Genomic DNA, 24,930 nt, shown 5'->3' on the forward strand with positions numbered 1-24,930 from the left:
CTGAATAGGATCTATCCGGAGAGACTATGAATTTCAATCATAGATTGAAGTGTTTAAACCGGACGAATTTTTATCATTATTCATATTTGCAGGTGTTTATGTCTGCTTTCCTGTTTTAAAACACTATTTGCGTTAAAATGGAGCCTGAAGATATATAGTAACAGCTTGGTGTAACGTCGATCACTCTTTTAACGTGAATTCAACTTATATCACCAATTTTTGAAGGTCCCTTCCAGCATAATTATTATAGCAAATCAAACTTACACGTTATTAAGTCAGCTCCCTTATCAAAATTGTATTTAATTTCATTCTGTCTCTCAAGGGGAGACATTATACCGAGGTCTGACTGTACCGAAAATTATCGAATGAATTTAGCATTTTTATAATTAATAACATTGCAATAGTGCTTTTTTCCTCGCAGGGTCTAACAGCTCGTCACCTTGCTGATATGGTGGGTGATAAAGTTCTCGCTGAATACCTCGAAAGTAAGCCTTCCAGAATTTGAATATTTTTCGCCATTTCTCTATAATCTTTTTCATTTTATTTTCTTCACAAAACACTTTTGAACGATTGTTGATCCTATTAATAAAATGCTTTTCAACTGGAAATTTCAATAGTTAATATGACTTTGATAGGCAATTATAACCATATACGCGTACATTAATGAAAAAATTCTGGGCTTCGGGCCAATCTGGCCCATTGGAAAATTTTATGCTGTCCTCAAACAACATTGATAGAAATATTTCATCATTTCAGTTACAATAAAAGACTTAAAGAACTATTAATAATGGTTTAGCGCCGTTTTAACCTCTGCAGAAATTTAAAACAATACAACTATATTTATGTGCATGTAATTGATTTTTTTATAATGTTTTTTATTCATATTTGGCCTAAGAATTAATATTGTTCTATAATCTTCATATTATAATCAGTGTGTCACACATATGTGAATGAATATCATGAAAATTATTTAGTGTTTTTTACGTCCACGAAAATTCTTACATTTTGTCGTATTCAGCCGTGAATCGAAGGTATTTGATATATTATTATAAATTTTGAACTTGACATTTAATGTTGAATGAACATTGATGATAATTTTCATTTTTCCCTGAATTTGTATTTAATTTTTGTAATTGTTTTTTAATTGAAATCATCTAATCATTTATATTTTCTTATTATTACAATTTATTTAAAACCAGAGTTCGAGACCAAATGAAAATTTCTCTCTGTGTATTGTTTCATTTTATTCCTAGACTTGTATTTCATTATAATCCATAATTTATAACCAAATGCAAATTACAAAATCATAAATATAAAATTTTATATCTTTTTCACCAAATTAATTAGATTGCTTCGCTTCCTTTTCTATAATTTATTATACCATTCTCTTATATTTAGTAAATATACAGGGTGTCCAGTAAGTCCTAATTCGACCTTTATTTCATCAACCGTTTGTCATAGAGCGATGATTTCAATTTAAAATGCTCAAAATGTATTCAAAAATCACCTTGTAGCAGTTTTGAGATTAAATGGGGGGAAAGAAGAATTTTTCCCGTTAATTCATGCTATTCTTTCCCGACTTTTCTCCGATTTTTGAATTCACATATCTCAGTGGATATTATACTTCGAAACGTGGAATGTTTTTTGTTGGACACAGAAGAGACAGGGCAACAACTTTCAACAAGAAAGTAAGGGGACGGGGGACCGTATAAAAAATTTAGATTTTTTTTTATTTAGTGACACACTGTACTTTCACTCTCAAAACTGCTCCAGGGTGATTTCTGAACACATTTCGAGCATATTTTAAACTGGAATCATGCCTCTACGAAAAACGGTCGATGAGATAAAGGGCGAATTAGGACGTACAGGACACCCTGTGTACGGTGTATCAGTTCCAATGAAAATAATTTTTTTTTATTGATAATTTTCTTTTTCATTTCCGTCAATAGCAATGGAGAATCCTGTTGTGGTATAAAGCATCCGAAAATTAAGAAATAAACCAAAACTTTATATTTTATAGAAGGAACATGTATTGAATATTTTAGAATGAACAATTTTTTGATTCAATCGTCACATTTTTTTGAAACGTGTATTATTTTTTTTTTTAATTTTCATTGTTGTTCTATGTGATACGAAAATTAATATAATAATGCATTAAACTAATTTTGTATTAGAATTGAATTGCTTCTTTTTTTCGTGAATGCTATTACTACTACTGCATAGCCACCAGCAGTTAATTTCCATCCACATCATCCGCATCGTCGATGGGGCATTTGTCCAGGACCCCTAAAGAATTCAGATAAGTCTCGAATTCAGTGAACTCACCAAAGATCATTTCATGGTGAACTTATATCGTGTTCGAACCGGCCTTGGCTGGTTGTTACACTTTAAAAGTTCTTTGATCTTTCATCCGAAGACTGCTATTACACTATAAAAGTTTGATAAAATATCTTTTACAAAACTTGAAAAAAAAACAACCAATAAGAATATGCTCCATGGTAGCGATATTGGTTGCATTTTTCAAGTTTTATAAAATAACTTTTATTAAATTTTTATAGTGCAATCCTGGCCTAAGGCTGCGGGAACAGCGAAATGATTCTCTCAAAACGGCAGAGTAAAAATTTTCCCTTTTTTTTCAAATGTCTTTAGTGGAGGATAGATGGCACTCAATCATACGTCGCAAATACGGTGAAACTTATCTAAAGCCGGGATTACACTATAAAGTATGATAAAAGTTCTTTTATAATACTTGAAAAATTCAACCGATAAGCGTATTGGTTACATTCGAGCGAATGTAATCACTAGGCTAATTTGTTGTTTTTTTTCCAACTTTTACAAAACTTGAAAATTGTGTACCTTTATAAAATGGAAACATGTCTAAAATGGAATATTATTTCCGTCTCATGATGTTCCGTTCGTACACAGGTTTCACTGTGTAATACAATCGAACAAAGAAAATGTGTGATACAAACAGAGAACCTGTGTTCGAACCCACGATCATCAACAATTTAGTGATCGGTGGCAAGTAGACATTCTACCTCTACTCAACAATGCACACTCATCCTTGGTACAAGCAAATCTGTAAAAAAAATGATTGAGAAAAAATAAAACGTGTATGCGTACGCCATCTATACCTCATTTTACGAACTTCATGTTAAAAAAGAAAAAAAAAAAATTCACTTCATCACAGGATGATTGTGCAGGCTACTACTCATCATCTGTGGATGATTGGAGCATTCTGAGATTCTGAGGGTTAATAAAGTAAGTTTTGCAGAGAAATATTATATTGCAATGGTCAACTTTGATAAAAGGCGTGCTTTGTAAAAGTTAGCTTAAATATATTTGAATAAATATATAAAATAAATTTGAATAAAAGTTTTATAAAAGCTCAAGAAGTTTCATAGTGTAATACCAGTCTAATTACTACTACTATCTACTACACACGATCATTTATACCATTACTGCAATCTATATTTCCCGTTCAAAGCTCTCCGAAAATTATTCGTCCCGTGTATTTTGATTTTAAAAATAAATAGAGACAAGAATCACACGTAGATTTCACTTCACACAGTACGAGTACTTTATTCATAAGATACATTTAAATATTATTATGCACGTACATCATCTATTTCATGTTAAAGACAACATTAAATTGGATTTTTTTTTTTTTATTCTCAACTCTCATGAAAAAACATTTGCGCATCCGCCGTGTGAGATATATATTATTTTATATATATAATAATTTATTTCAAATATATTATAATATCACATACTTATGTATGCATGTATATGTACTGCAGAAGAGAGGAAAAGAGAGGAAATATAATGCATTTTTTTTTCATCGAAATCTAGGATAGAGATGATCTATTGAAAAAGAGCCAAGTGTCAAGAAACTCCATTTTTGGTTTATTTTTTTTTTGCCTCACTAAGGTCGACATTATCTCTAGCAGCATCTTTTCATGGGGATGTAACAAGGCACATTTACACAAATACACAAAAAGTGCGCTGGTAATTTGACGGGCGACGTGACGTTATACACAATGTAGAGTATTTTACGAGTGCTTAATTTTCATTTCCAAAATAATAATAAATTTTTCATTGCCGAGACATACACGCTAATTATATTGCCGGGGAAATTCGCTCCTAAAATCATTATCATCATTATTATTATTATTCTCCATTTAATTATTTACCATTATGGGTAACTCAAGGCTATGTTATATATATATTTTGCGATGCATTTTTCAGCTGCTGCTGGAGAGGAAACGGATTGCGCAAAATAACATAATAACATAAATATAACATTGACAAAAAAAAATCAGAAATCGGTGATGTTTGATCGATTAAATGCCGATATTTTTTGATCAATGTATCTAGTTATTTTGTTTATGGTAATCGATAAAACATCACCGATTTCTATCCAGGTATTTCCAGTCGTGACGTTTTGATTATTATTACATTATTACATGACAGAAGAGTTGAGATAACAAAATTTTGATCTTTTTTTTTTTACTTCATGATGCGGATGTTTTCACTTTAACATGCATTTACTGTTAGTAAAATTATGGTTACTATTATAATTTATTTGATATTACGTTTTCTTCACACATGTCATTAATGTTGAATTTACAAATTATAGAAAATGGTAGCATGACGCTTAATTTTTTTTTTTTAATGAAAATAATTCTTATAATTTTTATTTAGGCCTAATATTCACCATTCGTTACTCCACCATTTATCAGTCTATAGATATTTAATTTGTACTGTATTAAGATAAAGGTTGTTTTTTTTTCTAGCCTCATAATAAACGGTGGGTTTACACAGGCCTAGGACTTTTGAACTCAAGCGCGGGCCTGCTGATATTATCATATTACTTTAGGATATGCTTTATTTAACGGGGGTACGAAAATTTCAATGCTACCAAATCCCTGTTTTTTTTTTACATCTAAACGGAACGACATGTGCGTTGACACATAATATAGCTCATTATGTTTTTATCACCGTACTTTTTTTTTTTGTGGTAAAAAATAGCTAATCATAACTACTAGACACGTAGTATTTTTGTTATCTCAAATTTTTTTTTAGCATTTATATGAACAAGCTAACTATAGCTAGCTCTATATATATATGTGTGTGTACTTCTGTCTTGCAAATATTCTATATCTGATTCAACGACTGAAAAAAACCCTCTCATTACATGATCAGCTAATGATAAATAAAGTAATAAAATGGCGAACAAAGCGAGCTGTTCATACAAAAAAACTGATTAGCAAATGAGAACTCTCAGCTTGGTTTTTTTTCGGTTTTTCTTTTCTGGAAATTATAAAAAAACACACAACACACACACATCACAGGTTTTTTTGTTTTTTTTTTGGTTTTTTTTGGTACCTAAAACTCTCTCGAATTTCACGCATGTGATATGCAACATCATAAAATTTAAAGTCTGTCATATTTAATGTTTTAAACACTCAGGTTATAAGTATACACGGTATTTTTTTTTTTATTTTACTACACCGAATATAATTTCTTCAAAGAAACACACAACATCAACTGAGGATAATATTAAGTTACGTCAACAGTACACTTATCATATACAACGGCCTACGTAGTTTAGGCCCACGAAATAACATACAGCTAACTCATGTAATATTTTTTCTTTTTTTTTGTACAAGGACTACTTTTCGTTTCCTCTGCATACGTTTATGTATATATATATGAACATTACATATATATATACACATATATATATTTATACTTTTTGGACAGAAAACAACTCTTAACGCATATTTCAATGCCCGGAAGTTCCATGTTATAGTATTCTGTTTTTTTTTTCCATGTATTTTTATTATAGATAGAATGTAGTCGTCTTTGAATGTTTGTGCCTGTTACCTCAGCATGGTTGAAAAACGTAACACCGATGTCTGAAAAAGAAAATTTTGCATTAATAAGTCTTGCAGATCTATTGTAGGCAGGAGTCTGCCCAGCCGAAAATCGGGTCCGTTTTCCAGACCCTTCATAAAATTTCGAATCTGGAAAATGGCCCCCTTCACAAAATGCAAATTAACAAATAATCATAGATATTAAATCTTATATCTTTTGCACAAAATTAACTAGATTGTTTCGCTTCCAACAAAAAAATTGCTCCTTTTCCGCAAAATAGAAGTAATTTTTCAAGTATGGATTACTTTCACATAACAATAAATATCATTTTCACAGAAATAGGAACCTATAAAACTAAGTCTGACAGACCCCTGAGAATATAGTACTGTAAAACATGAATGTTTATTAAGTACTGGCAAGATTACCCGTCGCTTCCCGGATATACTTCAATTACTGGGAGGTTTGAAAAAGTGACAAGCCATTATAATAAACTGTTATACATAATACTGGCAGAATAAAAGAAGTGACAAACTATTGTAAAGGCTGTAAAGACATATACATGGCTGAAACGCATTGTTAAAGAACCACGGTAACCCCCAAAGTAAACATTCTGAAAGTGACTGTTGGAGCCCAGAAACCATTGTTACCCGACGGGTTTTCCGCCCGTTTCGGGCATTTACCCTACTCTGACGAACTTTTAAAGTAGCCTATACGGTTCAATCTCGGTCCTGTGGTATGTATACAAAATTTGGCGACGCTCGATCTAAAATTGTAGATTTGTATGAAGAACAAACATACGTACGTACTTTCACATTTATGTATAACATTTCATCCGCACGATCGTTTGAGCTCGGGCTTAAAGGGTAATTTAAGATAAGAAAGAAACTTTGAGAAGTTTTTGTGTGAATAGATAAAAAAACGTTTTTCACTCAATTTCTCCCGTTTCTTTTCTCTGCTTGTCTTTGCTTGAGGTGGTCGTATATTAGTATAATTTCGTAGAGAGAGGATTTGAAACGAAGACTAGTGCGTTATCAAATTAGAAACAATATCAAGTACGATATGCATCCAAAGGCGTGAAGTTATTGAAAATATAGGAAGGATTCAAAAATGTTTGGGGGGTGCAGGGCTCACACCCAATGGCTTTATCGGTATAATCGAGATGGTTGTAAATATTCAGTGGGCTCGTGGTCAGGACCGACCAGATACAAATTTACGCTTACGATAATTCCGCGTTATATAGTTCACTGGAAGTTTATTTCGCATTATATGGGGTTATTTGTCTATGAAATTATACCTAATAGTTCTCTTTTCTCGGCAAAATATTTACTCTTGAGAATTAATTTCTATTTCTTTATTTGATATTTGTGGCAGTTCTCATCGCCGATTGGTTCTATGATCAAAATGCTCAGTTTAAGTGGAGGGGTATTAAATTCAGAAGCGTCGGAAAATCAGACCCGTGGTGCTCGGCTTGAGTTTCATGTAAAAATTATGACTTTTGAACAAATTCTGGTTTTCTCGGACGTTGGACAAAAAATACTGGGATTGCTCGAGCACCCATGACTTGGACACAATAGTTTTTTTTACCTACGAAGTTGTACAAAAGTCCCTAATGTAGGAGCCATTAAAGTCTTTCGTTGAAAAAAAACGAGGCTTATTTTACAACGAGAAACAACTAATAATAAATAATTCTTCCTCGGACGAAAAAAAAATTGCTACCTATGATGAACACAAAACTAAATAACTTTATTAATTCTCCAATGAAGTATTATAATTAGAGTATAACTTTATTAACTTAAATAGCCCTCTAATGATGAATATTTGCTCATAGACGTGCCCCCCCCCCCCCCACGAATCCACATATCTCTTTCAGATCCAAGCATTCATTTTTTTGGAATTTTCAATTTTTTTTTATTGCATTTTTTATACTCAAAAAATGCATTATAAATAATCAAAATCTTCATTTTTGAATTTTCAATTTTTGAGAAGAAATAATTCTTTTCGTACAATTTTTTTTCCACCAATATGATGCAGGGTATATTCATCTCTTCACACAAATTTTTTTAGAATTTTAATGCTAAATTTTATGGAATAAACTTTTTTGGAGCACTTTTAGCACACATAGCACTTTTCCCGGCGGCGCTTTCGCCTGGGAGCCATCTTGTAATTCCCCCCCCCCCCCTGAAAGTTCAACTTTAAGTTCTGCCCTCCGATGAAAATGTGAAAATCCCAAAGTTCATTTTTCACCATATTTCTAACTCAAAACTTACACAATCTTTCACGTCAGAGCTTAACTCCCCGTAGTCCGAAGAGAAAATTCTACAGTGGGGGAAAAAGTAACCCACACATTTGGGAACCAGGATCTGAAAAGGTTATGGAACGTGTCTATTATTACTTAATTACTGAAACCTCTTTGTGCAAGTAATCCTGTACTTGCAAGCGTATGAAAAAATAATCCAACTAGAAAATAAAATATCATTTTCCCGTTTTCTCTCCAGAATACTGTTTCAACTTTTGGCGAATCGTTGAGTTGGGGAAAAGATAAAATACATTTCATTGAAAGAAGGAAAGAAAAAAAACATTCGGGAGGGGGGGGGGGGAGGGGAATACAGAAATAGGTGTAGATTACGTCACTGTGAATACTTACTAATTTTTTCCACAACAGGTGTGGTTTTTGAGAGCAGTTGTTTGTTTAGTTCTCTTGCCCGTCCTGAGGATCCTTGAGCGAGTGCCACTGTGCGATGGGGCGCCTCGGAGAGGCCAACATGTCCATCCAGTGACGAAGCTCTGTTCCGCTGGCATTGCAGCCCAGGACTACTTTCCCGATAGGTTCAGATGTACCGATACGGTCGTAGTCCACCACAGTTACTACCAGATTGATTTTCTGAAAATTATAGGAGAAATGGTCATAGCAAAAGGAATTAACGGCTACATCTCCAAACAGTGAAATTATTCTGAGTGATTTTTAACATGTCACACAATCGTAATATCTTACTTGTAATATATATGCAACGTATCGTCAAAGAAATAAGACCTTAAAAAATTTATTTGTATTCCAAGTATTACTGAACCGTCTTTTTGCAATTTTAAGTGTAAATCGAATGATTATAAATAATTATAACTGCTATAATCCGTACATGGTGATACATGTTTATAGTCTGTGTACTCACCTGTATCTGCTCGAATGGAATCTCAAAAGTAAAGGATTCATTGTAATAGGGGTTGAGCGTACATTTCTTGATACTTGTCTTTTTCTTTTTGATCCGCTTCCCGTTCATCATTATGGCGATCTTCACATATGGATCTTTGCAAAAAATATAGTAAAAAAAATATTAAAATACATATATTTAAAAATAACATTGAATGAATCGCATCCTACAAGTCCTTAGGAAAATTTTTAGTTTCATGGACAGAACTACCTAATACATGATAATATTTCACAATGGAATTAAACTATACGGTTACATGCAATAAATGAGTTACAAAATTTGTCTTAAGGTATCTCCGACTACCTTTTTCGTCACTTTTCTTTAAAATGGTGCTGTAATCAACTAAAATAACATTTTTTGATAGAAATGTCCCGAAATGGTGAAAACAATAATGAATTTCACCTATGCTATTTTTTGTGAAAAAAGTTTTATCCCAAATTTTGGGAAATATTTGTTTAATATTCGACATACGATTGTGAAAAATTCTATTAATGGAATGTTTTGCTATTTTCACAGTACATTCAGACGTACAGTACATCAGTAATGGTGCAGGTTATGAACACAAAAATCAAAAGGGTCGTAGGGTATGCTCATAGGTTACACTCGAATCTTTTAATGTAGGTGTGAATTGTTTTTTGAAATCTTATCCTACTTATTGTCTATAAAACACTATAACTAAACAAATATATGCGATAGAACTTAGATTTAGTTCATAACCTCAAAAATGTATAGAAAAATATCATATTAAAATTTCATAATGATACAATGAATAGAATTTTAGAAATCATGTTTCAAACTCAAGTGAAATGGAAAAAACTTTGCTGGTAAACACATTTAAAATATTTGTCCACGACTTACTTGTATGTAAAAACGCAACACTAAAGTGGACGTAACTTTGATTATAAGTGTCATATGAACAAAATAAGGCCCGTTTTGGAATCACAACAAACAGGGCTTTTATAAATAATAATAATAATAATAATCGATGTTTTCTTCCAAAATGACGTTTTCAACGTAGTCGGATACTTTAAATGCATTTGAGGTCCCTATTTGCATATACTGTCCGAAGGGTAAGAGGTTGACATCCAGAAAAAAATATATAATTATTAACACACATTAATGAAAGAAATATTTTGCAATTTTTAATGAAACTATGTTATAATAGATTAGTAATTACTAGAAAAAAATAATTTCAGAATTATTGGAAAAAATAAACTCAGAATTAATGAAAAAATTCCAAAAATAACGAAATAAATTATTTCAAAATCAATTAAAATAATATCAGAATTAATAAAAGAAATAATTAGTCTAGAAGGTTTTCAGAATTGGTGAAAGAAATGATTTCAGAATTAATCAAAATTCATAAATTGGCCCCTACTGTTAAGACAACACTGAGCATTACAGTAAACCATCGTAGTTCTGGATTCCATCTTATATATAAGCCGGGTTCACTCTCACCGCACTATGTGGTTCCGAGCCATGCAAAAACCGGTACAGAATTGTGGCTACGCAAAAACCGGTTTTGGGGTGTTGCTACGCCTAATTGACTATTAAAATCACCTGCGCTGTGCCAACACCTTCTAGAGCAAGCACCTTCTGCTTTAGAAGGTATTGGCTGTGCCACGCCACACATCAAAACCGGTTTCTTTAGAGAATGATCATTTGTATCTGTACCATGTACCGGTTTTTTGCGACGTCAGAACGACGTAGCGCTGCAATTGTTGACCCCGAGATTAAAATTACAAATATCGCAGTATGACTTGGCGGCCCGCGGGCTTGATGGAAATTTTCAATTAGGCCCACTATTCCTAAAAAGTTGAAGACGCCTAAGAAGTAAAAACTAACCAGAGAGACCTCCGACGTCCATCTTTTTCAAGTTTTTGGCTTCCAAAATGACGACAGTCAATTTTCCAGCAGTTGGGACATAACGCAGAGAGAAACAAATGTCTCCCAACTTGTTTTCCTAAATAAATACACGAAAATATATCAATTGAAGAGTCCAATCGAATACACAATAGATAAACTATTAAATTTTTGATTTTTAAAAAAACGGAAAGCACTACGTAAATGGAACATAGTTTGGACATAAGCAATACATTAATATAAAAACTTTCCGCTCTAACTTTTGATAATTAATTTCTTGCCTATTATTAATATAAATATACAGAGGGAAGATGCTTAAATATTTAATCATTAACTTATCCTTAAAAAATCCTATTTTTTTTTCTTCGATTAAGAGTTTCCAGTTCGTGTATACTGCGTATAACGATTGATGTTGTACATGGTATTTTAAAATTATCGAATGTAGATATTGGCACGTATTCTTACTTTATAAATTTTGAAAATAGTTTTTGAATTAGTTCCTAATAGTGGAACTTTAATTTTTTTTAATTCGGTTTTTTGTGTTCCTAAACACGCACTGGCACGAGAAATTTAGTACATAGTACTGAATGCCATCACTTATGTTGCCCAATAGCTGATTACTAAACCGTAACTCTCAGAGGAAACCTCCAGTAATAAAATATGTTTCAAATACTGTCATGAAACATCTTAAAAATCAAAAAAATTACTCCCGAAACTGTTACAGCATTTGAATTTTTACACTGTTTATGGGTCTTATAAGTAATATCAGGTAAAAAAATTATTTGTAAAGTGAAAAGGTGAAAAAAATAATACTTTATTATGACAGAAATTCACCAAACATTAAGTTTCCCGAATTTTAGGTATATTTCCCTTTCGAAAACGCATTTTTCCGACAACTCTTAAGGAACGTATAGCAATATAATTTTCTTAAAGTTTCACTCAATAGCAGTTGTTATGGCACTCCTGATGAATAAATTAAATTGTTCAAAATTATTCATATATGGAATTATTTTGCAATTGACCTTCATTTGCAAGCAAAAAAAGATGCTTCAAACTGAATCAATCATAACTCGTTCAATTTTTTTAGTAGAAGAAGGGATATTTACATATTTCAAGCATGAAGTTTTTCTTTACTATAAAATATGTCCATATTACATAGGTTATTTATAAACATATATTAATATATTTTTATAAATATTGTAATATGCATTAACTGATTTAACGAATTAAAATGTCAGTTTTATCTTATTCGTTAAATCGGGTTTTGACTATATATACTATAATTTAAATACATTGGGAAGAAATGTAGATATAAGCACAGAACTCGTGCAATATTTTTTGCTGTGAGCAGCAGGGTGAGTAAAAGTGTCTATATATGACTAAGTTAACACGTGTGTTTTTAAGTGTCTCAAGAAACCGCTTTTATTGATAACACGCTTGATATCCCCAATTTATTTGGTAAAATGTGATTTTTGTCATGTTAGTATGTGTTTTTTCTGCTCAGGAATCTCAATTTTTCAGTAGATATGTCAGGATTTCATTGTAGAAGATCTAAGGATTGGTAGCATGAGAAATGCTGTAGTTTTGGAGTTATGAGGGCATTCGTGTTAGCCACTACTGTTAAATCCTTGGATGTAGGCATTCTACATTTTCTCTATAAAACTTATAACGCACTTGTTTATAAAGCAACTGTTCTCATTTCTTGCACAATTTTTTTCTTATTTGATAAAGTTTGCTTTCTAAATTTTATAAAATTTTATCTCTTTAAGTTTTGTTTTATAATTAAAAATCCACTAGGTGCGTACTTTTATTCACTTTTTCCTAGCACTTATATCGTAATTATTATTATAGATTACTTTTTTGGCGTTTTTTTTACTTGAATCTAAGGGACTGTACAATTTTTTTTCTTCATCTCATAATCTTCTCAAGTGACTTATAATGGATAAAATGATGCATGACAACACTTGAAGAATTTATTGTAATTGAAAGTTACCTGTAAGACTAATGGTTCATAAATTCGCTATTTGACAACAGTAAGAATGGACCCTGTATTGATTGACGAATCGTGTTTGGGGGAAAATAAAATTCCGCGACGAAAACTTGACTAGTGAAGAGTAAACATTGAAACAAACAGCAATATACTACATCTGTATAAGTACTGAAACTCACCATACTAATTATTAATACTAATCAACACACACACGTACATACTTCCAACTAATAGTCGCAAATCTAATTTAAAAATTCGGCACTAAATTTTCACTGATAATTATTACTCATTTCTCTTATAACTATATAATTTTTTTTTCATGTTTCAACGACATACAGAAACATACCCGGAAAATAAAAAAAGGAAACAAAATTTAAAAAAAAAAATTATAAATGTCCAGCATACACATCGAGGAGAAAACACCACGTACAAAGGAAGCTGTACACGACAACATGCAAACACTCACACGCACATACTCACATACACATGACAGTGCACATAGAGGAAAATCAGGTGATATAGAGTGTGTGAGAGAGAGAAAGATTCGGAATTTTTCGGGGATGGTCGAACGACAAACACATTATTCCAACACATAATTATACACACATTTAAATATTATTTAACAGTTCATGCACGAGTATTCCCGTCTCATCTCAAGCATACTTACAAATACAGCAGTGTGATCGGAACAAATAATAAAATGAAATAAAACTAAACAAAAATAAATAAATAAATAAATGAAATAAATAAACAGCACAACCACTTTGTGATTCAGGATATTTTGATGTACTTACAAAAAACCAACGTTTCAGAGGAGCCGTACAGGATTTTCAGAAGGACCATATTGAGAGTGTGTACAGTATTGCCCCATAAAAATTGAGTGGCCAAAAGAAAGGAGAAGATATAGAGATAACACAGCCAGAATAACCCGAAAAAAAGAATTTGAAATAGTTCAATTTTTTTTTTAAATTTTAAGAAAAAAAAATTTGACTAAATTGAAACTAAAAAATAAAATTTTTCTTTGAAACAAAAATCACGAAAAATAACAAAAAAAAAAAATAGACTCAAGGAAAACTATCAGACAGAGATAGAGAGATAGACAAGAAAAATAAATTGATTAAAATAAAATAAAAAATTGCCATGCAATTTCTCAATTATTATTTTTTCAATAGACTACAAATTACTGAGATAAAAATGGCAAGCCTAATGATGGATGGAAAATAAAAAAAATTAAAAAAATCATATAAGATCGGAGATACATAGAAAGAATCTTCAGAAAAATACGATGATAGCCATGTAAAAAACAAGGAAGCTACGGCTATATAACAGCTCTGCGAAATAATATTAATAACCATAATAATAATAATAACGATAACCAAAATTATTTAAAAAAAAAAAAAGAAGAAGAAATAACAGCACAGGAAGCAAACTACGAATCTATAAATGTAAATGAATATTTTTCTTTAAAGATCGTCAACCATATTTTGCTGTAAGATAACAAACTATCTACGAAAAGCCCAAGAAAAAGTGTATTTCTATTTATTAACAGGACGGCCTTCTACGGAAAAAAACTACTGAAAATAGTATTCTGTCACTATATTTTGACTAAATTGGGTTTTTTTTTTCTCTCATTGCGTACAGGTAGGAGGAAACTGGATGATGGAAAAAAAAATTATATATGCATTTTTAGCTGGATCTAATGCAGAGTATATATATAATAGGGAGTATAAAGCGAGAAAATATGGGATTGGTACTAGTAAATACGCACATCTACAATAAAAAAAAAATTCATAGTGCATGTTAAATAGATTTCACATATACAGTACACAGGTTGTCTTAAACTGTTAGCTCAGCGGATATCTCCGGAAATGTTGACTTAAGAAACACTTTCATTGACAAATTTTTTCTGAAAAAATGAAAATGAATAAAAAAAAATGAAAATAATAACTTCTTATGCATTCAAAAAGTCCTCGTATGCTAAAACTTCCAATAAGTGCATTTTAGAGCCTGTTCCGAAAAGTCACTTGTAAAATATTCCATATTTAAAAAAAAATTTCCATATTTAAAATTCGTGGAGATATTTGGCTTTGGGCTTTTCAGCATTTATCACCAATAACTGAGGGGGTATGGTTCACAAATTGCAAAAACCACACATTAAATTCAAAGTTTAAAAATTCTGTGAAAAATTTAATGGTCACTGTGACTAAAAAAAGTAGCTCAACTTCCTCTTCGCTTACAAGCTTTTGGCAACAAATTCAGATGATCTCTATTTGACGAATCAGTGATCAATCGTCCTAAACTAATCACACGGTAAAAAAATGAAGGAGCAGGTGAAAGAAAAAAAATGGAAAGGAGGGGAAAAAAACAGTGTAATAGATAAATAGGTGAGAGACAGCGGATTTTTCTTTTCATCCGGACTCTACGCGTTCTTTTTCGCTCTTAAATGTATATTTCAATATATACATTATATGTGGAAAAAATATCACTAACGAAACAGAAAAAAAAATGGAGGGGAAAGAACAACTTCGGTTCATAGGAATACAATAAGGCTTCGTAATGATTTGAAAAAAAGAAAAGGATTATATCCCTAAAATCAATGGTTGCAGAATTATGCGCTGAGCAAACAATTTGGGACAGCCCGTATAAATATTTCAGTATTTCATTTATACATTGCAACCAAACACACAACAAGCATGAAGTAATGTATATATAGTAATAGAAGGTGGTGTATTGTATCTACCAATTTGAATTGGTAATCTCGAATGCACAGAAACAACCTTCACGTTAGGTTCACGACACGCACATTCCAACATGTACCACTTCGTTAGAAGTTCCTTAGAGGAATATGGACGAGGTACATGTATGGTTTAGTAGTAGTGGTTGATTGACAGGACGAGGGTGGGGAAGGAAAACACGTTTCCAGGCAAAGCTCTCTGTACAGAGCTATCTTGGCTCGGGGTTGCTGATATGAGAGGGTTATAAGAAGACGAGATATCTCGGGATTGCCGCTGTAAGGATAAACTTTCAATAGATGTAGGCATAAAGCGCATGCGCACTCACATTCTGACATCGCTGCCAATTCACATCGGGTGATACAATACCCACCAGTATGTATAAATATTGATTAATTATTGAATATTACAATATAATAGCAATTTTTTTACTCAAGATGTACAGAAAACTGGATTTTCTGTTATTGTTCATTCAGAGCCAAAAGCCAGTAAAAAAATTTTGTGTTACAAAAATTAATTTAACTCATCGTTGCCACACACACCATGGGCCGTTTTCTTATCATCATTCTTGATTCGTATCAGTTTATTAAAATCAGTATAAAATAATTTTTTCTTCACAAGAGATTATCTGTCGCCAAATCTAATTTCTTATTTTTTTAATACGAGTAGACCTGAATACTATTGACCCCAATACTATTATATTATTACTGTAATGTCAGGAAAGCAAAACACATCAAATCTCGACATAATGATATTTATACCAAAGTGCCACAAATTATTTGCAGCATTGTTATTTCAATTTGTAAATTATTATACCCTTAGTCTAAGCTGTCTCGGTAATCAGATTTTATTCACGCAATCGCTGACAGCCGAAATCCAATAATTAAATGCATAATATTGCTTTAAAGATGGACGCTCGCAGTAAGACCAGCCGATTTTGAGCGCTTACCGTTAAAATGGCTATATTAATTGGGGTTGGTGCACGCAAATTTTCCAAAAAACACATTTTTCAATTTTCAAATACTATAAAATGTTTTGCCTCTAACTGCGTTCAAGTTTTTGTTCTACCTGTACTAAACATATTTTTCAAATATTTCAATATAAACTGCTGGCAGGCATTATACAATATCTAATGTTTTTGACTAAAATACTTTTTTTTTTCTCAAAGCTAAGTTTTTTGTTCGATAAGGAACATTTTTTCGAACACCGCTCATTCAAATGTCCTGAAACTTTGTGTGTCTCTCAACACTATGGCTATACTTTAACTCGAGCGTTTAGGATTTTAATTGATGGTAATTTTTTTTTCCTTGAATATTAACTTTGATAACACGCAACTTTTTCAAAAACCACCAAAATTTATCCATATTTTGTGTCATAAATTTTTTAAAAATAATTTTAATAAATACTCCTAGCGTTAAAGTATGTAACACCATAGTGTTGAGAGACACACAAAGTTTCATGATATTTGAGAATGAGTGGTGTTCGAAAAAATGTTCCTTTTCTAACAAAAAAATTAGTTTTTAGAAAACAGCATTTTAGTGGCAAACATTAGCATGTGTAATGCCTACCAGCAGTTTATATTGAAATATTTTAAAAATATTTTTAGCACTAGTAGAACAAAATCTTTAACACAGTTAGACGCAGAAACTTTTACAGAATTTAAAAATTGTAAAATGTGTTTTTTGGAAAATTTGCGTGCATTAACCACCTCAATAAAAGTATATCACGTAAGAAATAATACTAAATCAATTACGAAATCACAATATCATTTTAGAGTTTTTTCCCACGTGGGAAAAATAGAATATCTCTCTACACAATTATAATTGTCATAATGGTGAATGATATCCCTTGTTAAACGAAAGTTAAATGTAAAGTTTGAGACTCCGGTTATTATATGAGAGTTATACTACTTTTTAGCTTGAGTTAAACTTGATTATAGATTTAATAATAAACACATATATATCTTTAGTAAAAATTCAATAACGCGTGTTCGTATTATGTTTTTTCACCTGTCCTTGCTCTCCTTCGACACTGGTGAGATCCTTCCATTCTTCGATGGTTTGGGCCAGATCCACTGTGTTCAATGGAATCTTCACCTCACCGATCTGGTCGTGTTTCGAAAAGCGATCAAAGTCGAAAATCGCGAAAACTAGCGTCTTTGAAGTGATCTCGGAAAATGGAACCTGAAATTAGCAAAAAATACAAATAAAATCACTGTGTTATATATATATAGACAGCTTTCTCTCTCTCTCTCTCAGACTAATGTATCAAGGAAACAAATATTTTCTGGATATTATGACGGGGTGAGCTCGGAAAGAAACGTTATCTGGTCTCCGCCGGGACTCGAACCCAGGCTCTCTTGCAAACCGGTCAAGCACATATCTAGAAAATATCTGTTTCTTCGAATCATTTTTATTTCGTTTCTCAAGTAATCTCTGTATGATTATTATTTTTAATATTTTTTTTTTTTTATAATTCATCGCTATATTATGGTCAAAGCCCAAAATTGGCTTGTTCGCGAATTTCAAAATTTCGTTGTAAATTGACCCGAGTAATGTCAGAATTTCGGGCTTTGGCCCAACCAGTTCGCGAAGTGGCTGGAGATTCTTTGCCAAAATTCGAAAAGAAAAGACATTATTCATGACTCATGAGACATGGGGTCATCGCCAAGTAGGAGTATTTTTCGTGATGATTATGTCCATGTTAGGTTATGGCAACCCATCATATCGCAGTTATGATGCGGTAATCATTTCATTTTTTTTTTTCAAAATTTAACAGAAAATCTATGTATCTATATTATTCTAAAAATAGTTTTTCGATCAAATTTCTCTGTTTTCTCTATCATCGCAATGCAGCTAATCCAATGCATACACTGCATATAGCTATGCATCACACGTTAGCGATGGAAAAAATGGATTTGGCGCCTACCGAATCGTCTTACATGGAACTTCGGCCAGGGATCTCCAGTCACTTCGAGAATTGGCCGGGCAAAATCAGTAGTCATTTCTGAAAATCGTACTTTGGCCAAAACTCTCAGCCGGCTACTTCCCAACTGGCTAGATTTCAGACTTTGGCCGCAACAGATACATTCCTCATTCACTATATATTTCGGGGGATACCCGAAAGTATTTGGATTTTGCAGCTCGAAATTTTATCAAACTTTACCTTGAAGTTGAACGTCTCGTTGAAGACCGGGTTCAAAGTCTTGCGGTGTACTTTGGTTTCGTGCTTCTTCTTCTTGTCTGGAAGCAAATAGACTTTGACGTATGGATCAGAAGTACCCGACATATCCAATCCGGGTAAATCTTCAGCTTGAATCACCGTAACAGCTAGCTGTATAATAAACACAAACAAACATCTTGAAAACTAACTGCTTATGCATATATATATATACATTGACGGATTGGCGTAATGATTACTGACAAATAAAACGGAATGATGTGAAAGTTTTGAGGAATATATTGAAAATTGAACATATATGTTATATATAGAAATGTTCCTTGATGCACCCCATACTTTCCCTTCTCTTGGAATGGGCTTAGGGTGAGGTAATTCAAACATAGATCATGCTGTCTGGCTGCGTTTGCGTGAGAGTACTGTAGGTAGTAAAAAGCCAGACACTTCAACAGCTGGGTTTTTGCAAATGCGGTCTCCTCAAATGGTGGCAGTATCTCTAATCTGCTCTTCACCTAAACTGAAATCTTCATATTATGGAACTGCTGAGTCTACTTGCAATTATGTATTTAATTAAATAACCACAATATATATTAATAACACATACATTATTTGAGTTGAAGTCGTAATCCAACTTGTACTGCAGCCTTCCCAGTTTCTCTTCGGATTTTTCGCTTTCTTTCTCTACTTCGTTTTCTTCCATGTTTTCTTGCAAGTCTTCTTCGTCCGGCTGCACCTTCGAAAAACCATCGATGTTATACCAGGATAATGTTATTAATCGTTTCATTCTACTGCGTGTTTAGTATCATTTCACAAGAAATGTGTACTTACTTTCTCTTTGTACGCGTTGCTCAGGAACCCCATGCCTTTGAAATCCACTCCCCCTTTGCCTCCTTTCTGGCCTTTCTTCCTCTTCTTGCACCAGCGTCGGAGGCAGCAGCAACAGATGCACAAAAGCAACAGGCCAATACCCACGAGGATCAGGATGAGTCCCCATACTGGAACTGGAAGCAAAATTTCACGAAAAGAATCAATCGTTGATCAGCAATTATAATAATCAAGCAATTATCGAATAAGTTATCCCTCAGTAAGTTTTTAGCAGCAAGTTCATTTTAATGGTTACAGGGCTGAAACTCAACATTTTTTTTTTTTTTTTCATAGCATTCCCTTCTACCATGAATGTATTTCAACCGTTAAATGCATTATTTTTTTCATAGTTAATGACGCGTATAAAAAGCCGAAAAAATCATCAAGAAATCTATATCGAACTATACTGCTTATACAGGGCCTTAAAGAAGACGTACAGAGCATATAAAATTATAAATGTAAGCATATAAATACTCGCATATAAAATAAATGTATTGAAGTAATATCACTTTCAAAATTTATATAACTACCTTCTTTGAGTGTGATTCAAACTATAGTAAGAAAAAAAAATTCAGGTTGCAAACTTCAAAAGGAAAGAAATGCAAACAGAGCATTTTTAACAAATTAGCGAAATCACAGCCACACATGGTCTGCAATAAACAAAGAGTTGTTGTCGTTAGTTGGGACATTTTCTAGCAAATTCGAAATATAAAATGAAAATATATGATCTCACTTTATGTGTAATTCTGAATTTTTATCTCCAAACTGGTTTCAGTAATGAACATTTAAAGAGCCCTTTTCACATATGCATTTAAGGGTTAACAATCTTTGAAACCACTTACTCATATAATTCTGCTCCTTAAATCTAGATATTACATGAAACTTTTGCCATATTCAGAGAGATTTAAAGATTTAACAACTCTTCAGTGAAAATAACAAAACAAAAGTACCCAACATAGGGCCAGGTTTGGACTGTAGGGTGGATGAGACTAAAATTAAATGCCTTAACTGGTTAAAATGTTAAAAGTTTTTAGAGCATTGGGGGGGTTTGAGGACTTTTCATTGTCATAATGCAAAAATAGTCCACGAAAGACAGACATCCGACTTTCGTCGTTACATCTGGAAATGGTTGAATATACAGTCGGCCAGAAAACTTTATAGTACCATTTTGAGATGTCAAGTTTTTTCTCGACTTAGATAGCAGACTCCTGCTCGAGAATTTTCAAAGGAAATAATAGCTCTGAGAAATTGTGAGATTTGATCATTTGGAAGATCTTTCATTTTTATAGAAGCCAATTTCTATTTGCTGTTTGGTTTCCGGCTTGTGCACACATATGCAAGTTTCATTAGAACTCAGAGTTCTCAGAGAAATTGCACAGTTCATTAGAACTCTACGCTATAAAGTAATACTCTGTTTCCTCTGACGAGTGTTTTCAACATAAACAGACATCAGGTCCTAGAGAGAGCCTGTTTTTGGACTTCTGTCAGAAAATGTGGCGCCTAACGAGACTTCAGATCTGAAATACTGACAAAAAATTATTCGCTCTGCAGATGATTCAATGCCCAGTGTCTGTTAAATTTCTTGTTAGGTAACATTTTAATATAAATTTATGTGTTACTTGCTGATGCTGTGGCGTTTCTGGACACCATATCATCAACAAATTGTCTCGAACATGCCTCATCTTTTTGACCTGACTCTGTCGTTCTTGTTGAAATTCATGTTACTAGTTTCCACGTGTTTGCTCTGAGAGATGCAATACCACCAGACAGGGCCGTCATTTCAACTTTTTCCGGGGGGGGGGGGGGCAAAGCACATGTACTCAATGTAGTATGTATATATATATTTGAATATATATATATACCATTTTTAGTGTATTTTCAAAAACCAGGGGAGGGCAACGCCCCCCCCCCCTGCCCCCCCCTAAATGACGGGCCTGCCACCAGATGCCCTCACTGAATTTTCATAAATTTCAATGAAATCCTTGCTTGAAATCATGGAATCAGAGAGAGAGAGAGAAAATCGTGGCTCGTAAGTGAGATAATTATTTTTTCTGCGTGCTTGTGCGAGAATCTGTGTGTTTCATCTTACTTCAGATAAGTTTCGTTCCTTCTTCAAAAATACAACATAGAAAGGCATAATATCCTAGACCAGGGGTCTTCAACGCATGGGCCCGAGGCCACATGTAGCCCTGGAAGCTTTTTACAGTGGCCCACCGACGAAAAAGCTTACATAGTTACAGTTTTTATGGAACTGCTGAAAAAAACCTCGATGAAAAAATGGGTTAAGGAATTGGTGAAAAATAATTGATTTCAAATTTACTTTCAAGACTAATGAGAGAAATAATTTCCTACTTATTGAAAAAAAGAATTTCCTACTTATTGAAAAAAAGAATTTCAGAATTGGTCGGAAAAAATTTCGCATGTCATGCAAATTCATAATTAATGAAAAATATTTTCAGAATTATTGAAAGGGTTATTTTGAGAATTTTTGAAAAATTATTCCAAAACTGATGAATATAAATTAAGAAATGTTCCTGGAATTAAGGAAATATTTCCAGAATTATTTTAAGAAATATCTTCAGAAGAAATGTTTTCAGAATTAATGTAAGAAATGTTTTCAGAATTAATAGAAGAAATGTTTTCAGAATTAATAGAAGAAATGTTTTCAGAATTAATAGAAGAAATGCTTTCAGAATTAATAGAAGAAATGTTTTCAGAATTAATAGAAGAAATGTTTTCAGAATTAATAGAAGAAATGTTTTCAGAATTAATAGAAGAAATGTTTTCAGAATTAATAGAAGAAATATTTTCAGAATTAATAGAAGAAATATTTTCAGAATTAATATATTAATGTTTTCAGAATTAATATATTAATGTTTTCAGAATTAATGAAAAATATTTCCAGAATTATTGTAAAAATTTTTCCAGAATTATTGTAAAAATATTTCCAGAATTATTGTAAAAATATTTCCAGAATTATTGTAAAAATTTTTCCAGAATTATTGTAAAAATATTTCCAGAATTATTGTAAAAATATTTTTTCAGAATTAATGAAAAAAATTTTCTAGACTTAGTGAAAGAAATATTTTCAAATTCATATTTCATGAAAAAAAAATTCAGGATTAATTAAAATTCACATTTAATGAAAAAAATCACAGAAAGTATATAAATAAAATTCTCATATAATATAGGGCCTTCTGTTGACTCATAACCTTCGGCGGCGTTGGACCTATCCGTTGAGACTTGACTGTGTGAATCTATAATATGACTTATATACCATAGTATGACTTGTTGGCCCTCGGGCTTCGTGAGAATTTTTTTTGCCCACTATGTCTGAAAGGTTGAAGACCCCTGTCCTACACCCTCACAAAATTTTTCTACATCATTGTGACCATAACATTGTACATTAATTCCACCCGGGGAGCTGAGCTGCTACTAAAAACGTTCAGAGTTGCTCTCGCAAATCCTACAATGATGACTGCTAAATAACAATAAACAATAATGATTATAAATGAAAACTCACTGTGGGTCTTTTCAACAACCTCGTGCAGGATCTTCTCTTGGAAGGTTTCCTCAGTGACGACGTTGGTTCCATTAGGTGCTGAGGCGGCCGTCGCTTCCGCTACTGCTTCTCCAGTTACAGAAGCGACGGCCACATTGGTAGCTGGAACCGACGGCGCGACAGCGTCCACGCCACCCGTCGACGGTTCTGTCACTGGTACGTTTTTCTTGATTCTGTAGAGCAGTCGATCCATCGGTGATGGCGGCATTTTTCTTGCACTTGATTCTTTTTTCGTATGTGTACTATATATATAATATATATAATATATGTGGTGTGTTTATATCTTTGATTAAGTGAGAGATCGATCAAAGAGAGCAAAAAGTGATGAATAAGATTCTTCTAAGCTATTATCTCCTGAAAGGAAATGAAAAGGAAAAAAATACAATCTCAACACTAGAAGGGCCGCTGGCAGTCATTTTCAACTGCTCCTTGTTTTTTAGTGAAATGCATTTAATCACTATAAATTTTTACAATTAAAAAATAACAAGCACTATCCTAAATGATTAATTTGTTAATTTTGAAGAAATTTACTTTTTTAAGCATACGGGGTGTCTATGAAATGACTATCCAACTTTAAATATGAAAATATAGAGGGCAGCTTTTGACAAGATTTACCATGAAAAAAAGACAGATATTGCTCTTCACGTCAGCCTCAGATTTATTGTCTGAAATATCATTTAGTGCTGATAAAATATTGTTATTGATCTAATACATCCGTCTTCTTGAAGTTTGTTTCTGTATATTGCTGCCATCTGTCATCAGTTTTTGTAACTGCGAGTAAAGTGCAATGATTGAATAATTGTACCGTTGTAGGCCTGTTGCTCTGTGCGGCGAGACATTAACGGGGAGATAGGCTCGCATTTGCAACAATGTTGGAAACCATGGAAAACCAACTTCAGCCGACCATCTCTGTGGCGACGGTGTGGTAACCCGGGTCCTCAAGATGCGAGTCCGTCACTATGACCACTCGACAACCACAGCGGCAGTTTTCTGTGTAGTACGCCAAAGTGTGAAACAACAAACCTCTTTACGGAGTAAAACGCCTTCATTTCGTGCAATTTAATTAATTATAAAATTTATGTGTATTATATACGTATATTTATTAGTGTGTTTTCCGGTGGTAATAACAATGCTTATTCAGAAGTGTCAGATAATCTCTCCACAACGATATTTTTTTTTCATTCACAGAGTATCGTTATATCGAAATTTCACTGCTTGTAGGATGACCAGATTTCAAAAAAGACGTAACCGTGACATCCAGCCAAATATCGCCAGTTCTCACGTAATATTTCCAATTTACGACCAGTAGGTACTACTATTACGGCCAAATTGCACATGCACTAGTCCATATTCCTCTGTGGAATTTCTAACGAATGAGTACATGTCAGAATTTGCGTGTATGTGTTGTGAACTTAACAAGAAGTTTATTTCTGAGGAATGCTTGTTATGTGGAACTCTTTGCGACGAGACTTCTTTTAATGGGAGATCGGCTCGCGCATTCGCACCAATAGTTTCTAGTAATACAATCAAATTACACTATATTTAATATCAGCATATAACGGAAAATCGGCTTTGACAGATCCTTCAAACCATAATGTCTGACCATCTTGTGAACATGGGGGATATTCATGGAAAAAAAACATGAACAAATTTTCG

General features: G+C 32.8%; 2 protein-coding genes across 6 annotated transcripts in view; one reads left to right on the plus strand and one right to left on the minus strand.

Moving 5' to 3' along the window:
• rdgA (retinal degeneration A) overlaps positions 1 to 2,174 on the plus strand; it is a 42,935-nt gene extending 40,761 nt beyond the window's left edge. For both annotated transcript variants that reach the window (XM_089243230.1, XM_089243231.1), the window contains exons 27-28: positions 422 to 485; positions 1,950 to 2,174. In XM_089243230.1, the coding sequence (XP_089099356.1) occupies positions 422 to 485; positions 1,950 to 1,975 (90 nt within the window). In that variant the 3' untranslated portion in view covers positions 1,976 to 2,174. The remainder of the gene's footprint in view (positions 1 to 421; positions 486 to 1,949) is intronic.
• A 3,643-nt stretch (positions 2,175 to 5,817) lies between these two features.
• The window catches only part of Syt1 (Synaptotagmin 1), a 41,174-nt gene continuing 22,061 nt past the window's right edge, over positions 5,818 to 24,930 (minus strand). The window contains exons 2-10 of one of the 4 annotated variants that reach the window (XM_089243233.1): positions 23,236 to 23,628; positions 19,677 to 19,849; positions 19,453 to 19,581; positions 18,837 to 19,004; positions 17,681 to 17,854; positions 10,932 to 11,049; positions 9,048 to 9,181; positions 8,525 to 8,761; positions 5,818 to 5,921 (exon numbers count right to left, since the gene is read on the minus strand). In XM_089243233.1, the coding sequence (XP_089099359.1) occupies positions 8,570 to 8,761; positions 9,048 to 9,181; positions 10,932 to 11,049; positions 17,681 to 17,854; positions 18,837 to 19,004; positions 19,453 to 19,581; positions 19,677 to 19,849; positions 23,236 to 23,482 (1,335 nt within the window). In that variant the 5' untranslated portion in view covers positions 23,483 to 23,628 and the 3' untranslated portion in view covers positions 5,818 to 5,921; positions 8,525 to 8,569. Of the gene's footprint in view, positions 5,922 to 8,524; positions 8,762 to 9,047; positions 9,182 to 10,931; positions 11,050 to 17,680; positions 17,855 to 18,836; positions 19,005 to 19,452; positions 19,582 to 19,676; positions 19,850 to 23,235; positions 23,629 to 24,930 lie in introns of those variants that run through there. The other 3 variants (XM_089243236.1, XM_089243234.1, XM_089243235.1) reach the window with 3 other exon arrangements.

Source organism: Pholcus phalangioides, unplaced genomic scaffold (genome assembly GCF_987345545.1).
Source record: "Pholcus phalangioides strain wild (caught in Gottingen) unplaced genomic scaffold, Ppha-v1.0 ptg000015l_1, whole genome shotgun sequence".
Lineage (NCBI taxonomy): Eukaryota > Metazoa > Arthropoda > Arachnida > Araneae > Pholcidae > Pholcus > Pholcus phalangioides.